The sequence below is a fragment of the Haliotis rufescens genome, unplaced genomic scaffold, assembly GCF_023055435.1.
Source record: "Haliotis rufescens isolate VD_foot unplaced genomic scaffold, xgHalRufe1.0.p SCAF_43, whole genome shotgun sequence".
Classification (NCBI taxonomy): Eukaryota; Metazoa; Mollusca; class Gastropoda; order Lepetellida; family Haliotidae; genus Haliotis; species Haliotis rufescens.
The window spans coordinates 2287239-2296776 of record NW_025964146.1 but is presented as its reverse complement, the minus strand read 5'-3'; the positions used below and the strand labels follow the sequence as shown (position 1 = coordinate 2296776).

The 9538-nt window shown below is 42.4% G+C and overlaps 1 protein-coding gene across 1 annotated transcript; it reads left to right on the top strand.

Moving 5' to 3' along the window:
• Positions 1-4233: 4233 nt before the first annotated feature.
• LOC125372573 (dentin sialophosphoprotein-like) lies at positions 4234-9336 on the top strand. Its single transcript, XM_048382988.1, has 6 exons — positions 4234-4240; positions 5175-5945; positions 5986-6133; positions 6166-6635; positions 7865-7872; positions 9136-9336. The coding sequence occupies exons 1-6, from the start codon at positions 4234-4236 to the stop codon at positions 9334-9336; spliced, it is 1605 nt and encodes a 534-aa protein (XP_048238945.1).
• The last annotated feature ends 202 nt before the right edge of the window (positions 9337-9538 follow it).

Sequence of the window (9538 nt, the reverse complement as noted above, 5' to 3'; positions counted from 1 at the left end):
TCTTTAGCAAATGACAAACATAATATTTTATATTTTATATTTTTATAAATATCTCATATTTGCAAATGTGTTGAATAAATTGTTTGAGAAATGTTTACATGTTCCTCAAAATACATGAAAATCTGGTTTGGCATACTCCCATGTACCATCAACCAAAACAACTGAAAGGAACACAGTTTTATTTCCGAACTTTGATAACGCAAATAAAAAAAATATAAAAAAGTAGTATTTGTATCTTTTGTTTGCGTGTATTCTGTATTTCACTGAGTTTGTTTGTTGTTTAACGCAGCACTCAACGATATTCCAGCTGTATGACGGCAGTCTGTCAACAAACCGAGTCTGGACCAGACATTCCAGTGACTGACATCATGACCATCGATGATCTACGCAATATGTGTGAAATTAGTCTGGGATGTAATAGAAACTCATTTGGGGATTATTAACTAACAAACCTGATGGGTTTAACACTGAAGGGGCCCGCACAGAATCTACACGACTTTAATGTACTGTACAGGATCAGTCGCACTACTGGACGTGCGATGTACCCCTTGAACGTTCGATATTTTCTCGTGGCGTTGTTAAATTAAAACTTTGAAGCCTAAAATTTCATATTCATGTAACTCCCACATGAAAATATATTGAGCCTAACAAAACTCCCAGTACGTATTACAAGACATTACAATCTTACAATTATGACACGTGCAGGTGTTAGTTTGGGTTTTCTTGATACCAAGGATAATTCGTTAAAGGTAAGATTCTGGTAATCTTTATAAAACGAAACTTGATCAGTCATAACCCATTATACTGTAATGTAAGACAAATTATGCCGGTTAGAATTGGTCTTCAGTAACCCATGCTTGGTTGATGCGTGTCTATTTCCCAATTGCGTAGATAGATGCTCATGATGTCAGTCACTGGTTTGTCTGATCCAAACTGGATGATTTCACAGACCGCCGTCAGATAGCTGGAATATAGCTGAGTGCGGCGTTAGATAACAAACAAGCCTAAACATGGAGATAGCCCTCAAGTGAGTGAGGGAGCGCGTTCGTGAACGTTGTACGTTTGGGCTCCGCCCCCGCCACGATCACTGTCAGGAACGTCTACACATTCACAATGAACATAGCTCCGTAATTCGATCCCTCGTTAATCAGGACGGTGTCACTAGGAAGGGTAACCGGGGTGTCACTGTACCTCGAACAGTGAAGCAGTAGTGACGCGCCACTCAATGTGTGGTGTGGTATAAGGGAGGTAACTCCTGTCACCTTCCTTGTTTCCTGGCATCAGTTGGTACATGTTCCGTTCGAGTGCAGTTACAGATGTGTACAGCTGTTCGTGAAAACGTGCATATCTAGTAGTTGATAGTTACCAGATACCAAGAAAATTAATGTTCACCAAACTTCCCGAAAATGTTGTGGCATAAAGCCACTATTCTGTCGATTATATTTTGCAGTTATCACAACATTTTCATTGGTACCAGTGTAAATAGAGTATTCACACCCGCCCGTCGGAACTTTATATCTCGTAGTTTTATGCCACGGGAACCATTTTTACCTGAGAATGTTTTCAATAAAACTCATTTGCTGGTTAGATTTATGCCTGTCTAGACTAAATACTCAGCGGAACTGATTATCGTTTACATCAACTGCGTTCGTGATGCCAGGGTCCCCACTGCTGATAGCGTGAGAGGTTACTAGAATGGTTCTGGTCGCCAGGCGTGACATGGCTGTGTTATCGTGACGGATGGCGTGGATATTTGTCATGTTTTCAGCGACTATGGGCATGGCTTGCCTGGTCACTCCATTATGATTACATACAGGTCGCCGTGATGCCGATTGAAGATACCTGGCACCCATTACAAACTCATTCGTGACCACTCGTGTCATTCCGGGACAACCGTGGCATAATTCGTTACCACTCGCCTCTTTCCGTAACCACCATTCAGCTTGTCACGGAATGACACGAGTGGTCACGAATGGAAGGTTCTGAAAGACGGCATTGCGCATACACCACTGGTTTGTGAGGGCCAGGTTCGAACCTGTCTTGTCCAGGTGGTAATATTTCGAACGAATCCGCGTGAACCCACTTCACTGAATGAAATGTACATTCACAGTGCTAATGTTTGTTGGCGAAGTGAATGTTTGACAGTCAATGTCACAATGAAGCACCCACTTTGACATGAAATGAAAACATGGCCTAATTGACATGTCATCGTGAATAACATCAAAATGTGTTAACATAATTCATGAATAATTAGGATTATTGAAATTCATGAGTCAAGTATGAACATATATCAGTACTTAAAGATCATTTCTATACTCAACAACAAAAGTTCCTGTGACACCAATATTTTCATACAAGTAAAGTTTGGTTTTCAATATTGTAGTACATGTATGGAATCAAGTCACAAAAACGCAACTGCTACAGAAAAGCATCCATTCCATGCAAAAGTTGACTTTTATGCAAGCCCCATGCATTTCACTACCCAAAAATGGGTATAAAAACGTGCGTTAACGGGATTCCATATGCATTGTTTAGCATCGTGCTGACAACAACCACTCAGAAAACAACAAAATTACGCAATTATTCAACATTACGAAATGCCACGCCTGTCCGAAAATGAGCGTCTGCGAGCCATTGGTATGCTTGAAGCAGGATCGAGTCAACGTGATGTTGCAAGACAATTTAACGTCCACAGAAACACCATCTGGTGTTTATGGCAACGTTGGCAACAGACGAATGCAGTCAGAGACCATCCTCGGAGTGGCAGGCCACGCGTAACCAAAACTCGACAAAACAACTGGATTCGAACAACACACCTACGAAATCGATTCCAGCCAGCAACAGTGACTGCAAGAAGCATCCCTGGCCTTCGACGAATATCTTCACAAACCGTACGTCGTCGCCTCAGATGTGCAGGGATTGTCGCCAGAAGACCCACCAGACGTCCAATTAGGCTGGACGGCCATGCAGTGGGGACAAGTTCTATTCATTGACGAGTCTCGTTTTCACCTCAGCCACTGCGATGGACGGATTCGAGAGTACCGACGTCGAGGTGAACGTTACGTCAATCATTGTGTCATGGAAGAAGATCGGTTCGGGGGCGGTAGCGTTATGATATGTGGTGGGGTTACAGCAAGACAGAGGACCCGTTTGATAGTGGTAGAGGGAAGTCTCAATGGACAGCGCTACCGCGACGAGATCATCGGCCCTGTTGTTCTACCGTTCCCCTCCATATCAGTGTTTGCACAAAGCAGCATACAGTTAACACTTGTTAGTCTGGAACCTGTTGTTTTGGTTCAGAGCATAAGTTCATGAAAGTACATCACTCAACATGCTCAATGACGAAATTGGTTTAACTGGACGATGGATTTGTGTTCACTAATCAGTTTGAGTCCATGTAACCATTTCACTATATACCATTTGTTATGTTGTTACAATCCAAATATACTAGCAGCACTTTGGAGCCAAGTATTTACTTCATTATCTTATACTCATTAAATCAATGTCATGTGTTACCATTGCACAGATCTTCATTTCATTGGCACGACCGCCTCGTGGTCTAGTGGTAGAGTGTCCACCCTGAGAGCGGAACGTCCGGGGTTCGATCCCCGGCCGCGTCATACCAAAAGATGTTCAAAGATGGTACTTGTTTTCACTCTGTCTGGCACTCGGTATTAAGGGGCTAAAACAAGGACTGGTCGGCTTGGAGTCAGTATACTGTGTCTGAATGGGGGATTCATGTTAAACTGCAGCATGGTATCTCAGTGGGCTAGCACTATAAATTGGCATCAGTCTGGACTAGTACAAGCAGCCACACAAACACACACACACGTTGCTATATAAGTGCAATAAACATTAAACCCTATATCACCTCATCTCAACATTCATTGGACCATCACTGTGACATCTACATGTATATCTACCAGCTGGTGATTATTTGTTGTTTTTCATCACACAGGATCTTGTTATCTCCTAAAGTGGTGTGTCATTTGATGTTTTACAACTATTTTATATATTTTCTGCAAAGACCTATGAAAATTGCCATAGTCAATTGAAATGAGATGTTTTAACAACATGTGATATTCATTTTAACAAATGACTTACAGAGTTCGAAATTATTCATTGACTTCATGAAATGAGATTTATTACAGACATGTGATTTTCAGTTTAACAAATGGCTTACAGAGTTCGAAATTATTCATAAGGTCACAGTGTCCTTGCCATGGTGGAAATATGAAAAGTAAACGACAAGTAAAGGATAGGGGTCCCTAGATCCCGTTAACTTCGAACACTGCTTTAATTCAATTTATAGAGTGTTGAAAAACAATGTGTAGTTAATTGGGGAGGGTTAGTTTCTGTCATGTGACAGGTGACACGTACCATGATCCCAAATCAGTTTGGACGTCTGGGGTTACAGCAAGACAGAGGACCCGTTTGATAGTGGTAGAGGGAAGTCTCAATGGACAGCGCTACCGCGACGAGATCATCGGCCCTGTTGTTCTACCGTTTTTGAGTCGTCATAGCCCAGACACTACCTTTTAACATGACAACGCCCGGCCTCATATTGCTCGACTTGTTCAGGATTCTCTTCAACAAAACAAAGTGAATGTCATCCCCTGGCCGGCTCGCTCCCCTGATCTCTCACCAATCGAGCACATGTGGGATGAGATGGATCGGCGCCTTCGACGTCAACCACGTGTTCCACAGACTCCAGGAACTTCGAAACATGCTCCAGCAGATATGGACAGATATCCCACAGGACTTTGTGCGACGCCTGGTCCATTCCATGAGACGCAACCAGAGGTGGACACACACGCTACTGATTTGTAAATTGACATTTTGGCATGTTCATGTTTTTTTTTTATGAAATCACGCATTTTCTGAAGTCAGTATGGCAAATTAAACCATTTGAACACGCACAGGAGTCTTTTATCTATTGCAAACCGAAATTGTTACAGATTTGGTAAAAAACATAACTTTGCATTAAATCTTATTCAATGTCACAGGAACTTTTGTTGTTCAGTATAGATTGAGTAATACCGTCGACTGAGTATGGAGTACAGGTTAACCATCGCTACGTTACCAACAGACGGAGTGGTCAGAATCTGGTATATTCTGGTATAAAAAAGTTCAGGGTTAAGAGCAGGAGAACTAACACAATACTGGATGCCCAGCATCCACCATCACCACTGACTGCATCAACACCACCGACAACATATACACCACCGACAGCACCACTGACAGCATCATCACCACCGACAGCATCAACACCACCGACAGCATCAACACCACTGACAGCATCAACACCACCGACAGCATCAACACCACCGACAGCATCAACACCACTGACAGCATCAACACCACCGACAGCATCAACACCACCGACAGCATCAACACCACCGACGACATCAACACCACCGACGACAGCATCAACACCACCGACAGCATCAACACCACTGACAGCATCAACACCACTGACAGCATCAACACCACCGACAGCATCAACACCACCGACAACATCTACACCACCGACAGCATCAACACCACCAATAGCATCAACACCACCGACAACATCTACACCACCGACAGCATCAACACCACCGACAACATCTACACCACCGGCAGCATCAATACCACCGACAGCATCAACACCACCGACAGCATCAACACCACCGACAGCATCATCACCACCGACAGCATCAACACCACCGACAGCATCAACACCACCGACAGCATCAACACCATCGACAGCATCAACACCACCGACAACATCTACACCACCGGCAGCATCAATACCACCGACAGCATCATCACCACCGACAGCATCAACACCACCGACAGCATCAACACCACCGACAGCATCAACACCACCGGCACCATCAACACCACCGACAACATCAACACCACTGACAGCATCAACACCACCGACAACATCTACACCACCGGCAGCATCAATACCACCGACAGCATCAACAAAACAGACAGCATCAACACCACCGACAGCATCGACATCACTGACAGCATCAACACCACCGACATCGACATCACTGACGACATCAACACCACCGACGACAGCATCAACACCACCGACAGTATCAACTCAACCGACAGCAACAACACCGCCGACAACTTTGTCACCACCGACAGCATCAACACCACCGACAGCATCATCACCACCGACAGCATCGACATCACTGACAGCATCAACACCACCGACAGCATCAACACCACCGACAGCATCGACATCACTGACAGCATCATCACCACCGATAACATCGACATCAGTGACAACATCAACACCACCGACGACAGCATCAACACCACCGACAGTATCAACTCAACCGACAGCAACAACACCGCCGACAACTTTGTCACCACCGACAGCATCAACACAACCGACAGCAACAACACCGCTGACAACTTTGTCACCACCGACAGCATCAACACCACCGACAGCATCATCACCACCGACAGCATCATCACCACCGACAACGTCATCACCAGCTGTACAGGGACCCATAACCACTGTACTGAGGAGCATCAGATAAATGTTGACGAGTTTTTAGTCCTCATGAAGATGAAAGTCCGAGAAGAGTCCAGATCAGCCTCTGCTATTTACCAGGAGGAGATGCCAGGTGTGTCATACAAACAAAGCAGGCCTTATTAAATAATATTAAATGAGGTTATATGAAATAAACGTTATAGTAAAAAAAAATACTTTAGAAAAACGCGAAATTGGTTTATTCATGTGGAAATTAGTGTGTAATGCTGTTTTTTTATTTGTTTACCTTTACGATTCCCGACTTCCCTATCGTCATCGCCATGTATACAGTCCCCACTCGAGTATTTTCCGGCCCTGGGTCAGGAATCTGCCACCATTTCCTCAACGTCGTCACGCCACAAAAGGCTAACGTTTCATCTGAGTTTTCAAACTAAAAGCCCGGGGGCGGATTCGACCCTACCGTAAATGCTCGCATATAATCGCCAACATCTTCATCAACACCGAAGTTAGGAAGGATGTCGTAGACTTTGAGATGGGTGTCGTTTCGAGATAAGAGTCTAATCGTGATAACCGTCATTTCAAAATATTACATCGTTTCGAGATGAGCAGTGAAAGGGGCGTTCATTCGAGAAAACCGACACGGATAACCGTTATATCGAAATATGTCGCCTCAGACGACTGGGCCCCCCATGCTCCGTGTTGATTGGACGAAGCGTCATCTTATAAAGGTGACAAACTTTAATCTTCATCAAAATTGGTGCATTAAATTGTAGGAAAAAGTGTATGTCAACATCGTTCTAGAAAACTTGGTATACATTCCTGAGAAAAAGAAGAAAACTTAAATTTTGCGACAATCATTGTCCACGAGACTGAAGATAAATTCAGATCAAGGGACGCAACTCTGCACAGCGAATTGCGTCGTCGTCTTCCCATTATGCCTACTGTTTCAATACCTATACTTGATGGTTCAGTGACTGCTAATTACTAGTTATCACCCCTGTTTCGAGGTTATGTTGGGTACGGAGTGTAAACAGTCAAAATCGGAAAAAGACAACAACGATTCCTTGTAGTATTCCCTCGTTTCAACTTTAAATTCAAGTTACAAGTGCTGTTCAAGGTTCAATTTATTACTCGATAAACGCACCAACGGTGGTACATGGGGATACATCTACACATTCGATAAATAATACATGCAGGATGACATGCCTGGAAATTATGTTTCAGTGTTTTAAACAGTACAGTAACGTTTTAAGAAGATTTGGTTATTTTCTTTCGCTTTCTGGGATGAGAACATTCTTATAAATGTGTACGTATTTGGGTATTCATAGATTGATTTTGGAATTACAAACTTTGATGCTGCAGAGTTTTGTGTGAGAAGGGATCCTTTTCAAAAGATAAAGTTTCTTTACATTCATTGTAGTACAAATGCCTTAACTTTCCACAAAATAGTTTCGCCAGTTTTGAAGATATTCATCTTTATGTATTTCTACGTTTGAAGCAAGCCATTGTGTAGAATATATAGACGGGCTGTCAAACAATTCAGTAAGTCCACAATAATTAAGTTATTTTTTAACCAAAAACATCCTTGTGAGTTAATCAGCAATATGGATTCCATTAAGAGTGAAAAATTGGATTAAAATGTTTGTTCATTTGGGGATTGCCTTTTTTGTCGCTGTTCTATCCTAAAATATGATAATCTATTTATGCAGTGGTTCATTTTTCCAAATTCACCATAGACCATGACATGTGGTGTTGATTAAGACCAAATTTCAAATATACTCTATATAAAGTTCGTATTTTCAAATCCCCAAGTTTCCATAAATAAATCGAAAGGCTGGTTAATATTTCGTGCTACCGTAAATACTATAAAGAATACAAGAACAAATAACACGTCGAAAATAACATCTCTCATCAGACATTGTACCATGTACACATGGGCAGATGACGACTGGAGTAGTCCATTATTCTATAGGTAGGCTCCTTTCACCCTGTTCTTGTTTCAGTAGCCATAAAGGGAATGGTCATAATGGGAGTGAACCATTGCGGCGCCTTTGACGACATATAGCATACGCTTAAAACAAACATTATACGCTCAGAAACAGACATCCCACACTCAAAACTGACATCCCACACTCAAAACAGACACCATACATTCAAAACAGACGCTTAAAACAGACATCATACGCTCAAAACAGACATCATACGCTCAAAACTGACATCCCACACTCAAAACAGATATCTCACACTCAAAACAGACACCATACATTCAAAACAGACGCTTAAAACAGACATCATACACTCAAAACTGACATCCAACACTCAAACAAACATCATACACTCAAACATCATACACTCAAACATCATACACTCAAAACAGACATCATACGCTCAAACATATATCATACTTTCCAAACAGATACCATACACTCAAAACAGACACCATACATTCAAAACAGACACCATACGCTCGAAACAGATATCATACACTCAAAACAGAATGTGACTGAGCAGTGGGTGGAGAGAGATTCATGTGGAATCATTTCGACACTGTAGGTCCAAGGACAACAAACCATGTAGAAGGATGGCATTCGAAGTTGTCCAAACTTGCTGCTTGTCACCCCAACATATTTTAGTTTGTGAACCTGATCAAGTCCGAACAGAACTTTGCAGAGTTGACGGTGATGCAGCTGAATGCAGGTGGAAGTGTTAGACCCAAGAAGAAGGTGTACCGCCAGCTAGAGGAAAGGTTAGAGCAGCAAAAGAGACTACTTGTGACAGGTGTCACCACCCCCCTCATCTATGGAGACAATGTCTCACATCTTGTCGGACTATAAATTGGATGTTATGTTTCATATATTGTTTGACTTTGGAAGCTGTGTGAAATAAAATATGAATGTAAAATGTTGCAAATATCTGTGTGAAATAAAAGATAATTGTAAAACCTTTTTTGGTTAATATAACATATTGACTGTTGAATGTGTTGCAAATAATACTTGAACCTGACATTCTTAGGCTAGATATAGTTCATGGTTGTAC

What these genes read in the sequence shown, in the direction of transcription:
- LOC125372573 (XM_048382988.1), top strand. An exon ending in CGACAACATCTACACCACCG is followed by an intron (nt 5,946 to 5,985) that starts GCAGCATCAATA and finishes CAAAACAGACAG; the next exon opens with CATCAACACCACCGACAGCA. An exon ending in ACAACACCGCCGACAACTTT is followed by an intron (nt 6,134 to 6,165) that starts GTCACCACCGAC and finishes CACCACCGACAG; the next exon opens with CATCATCACCACCGACAGCA.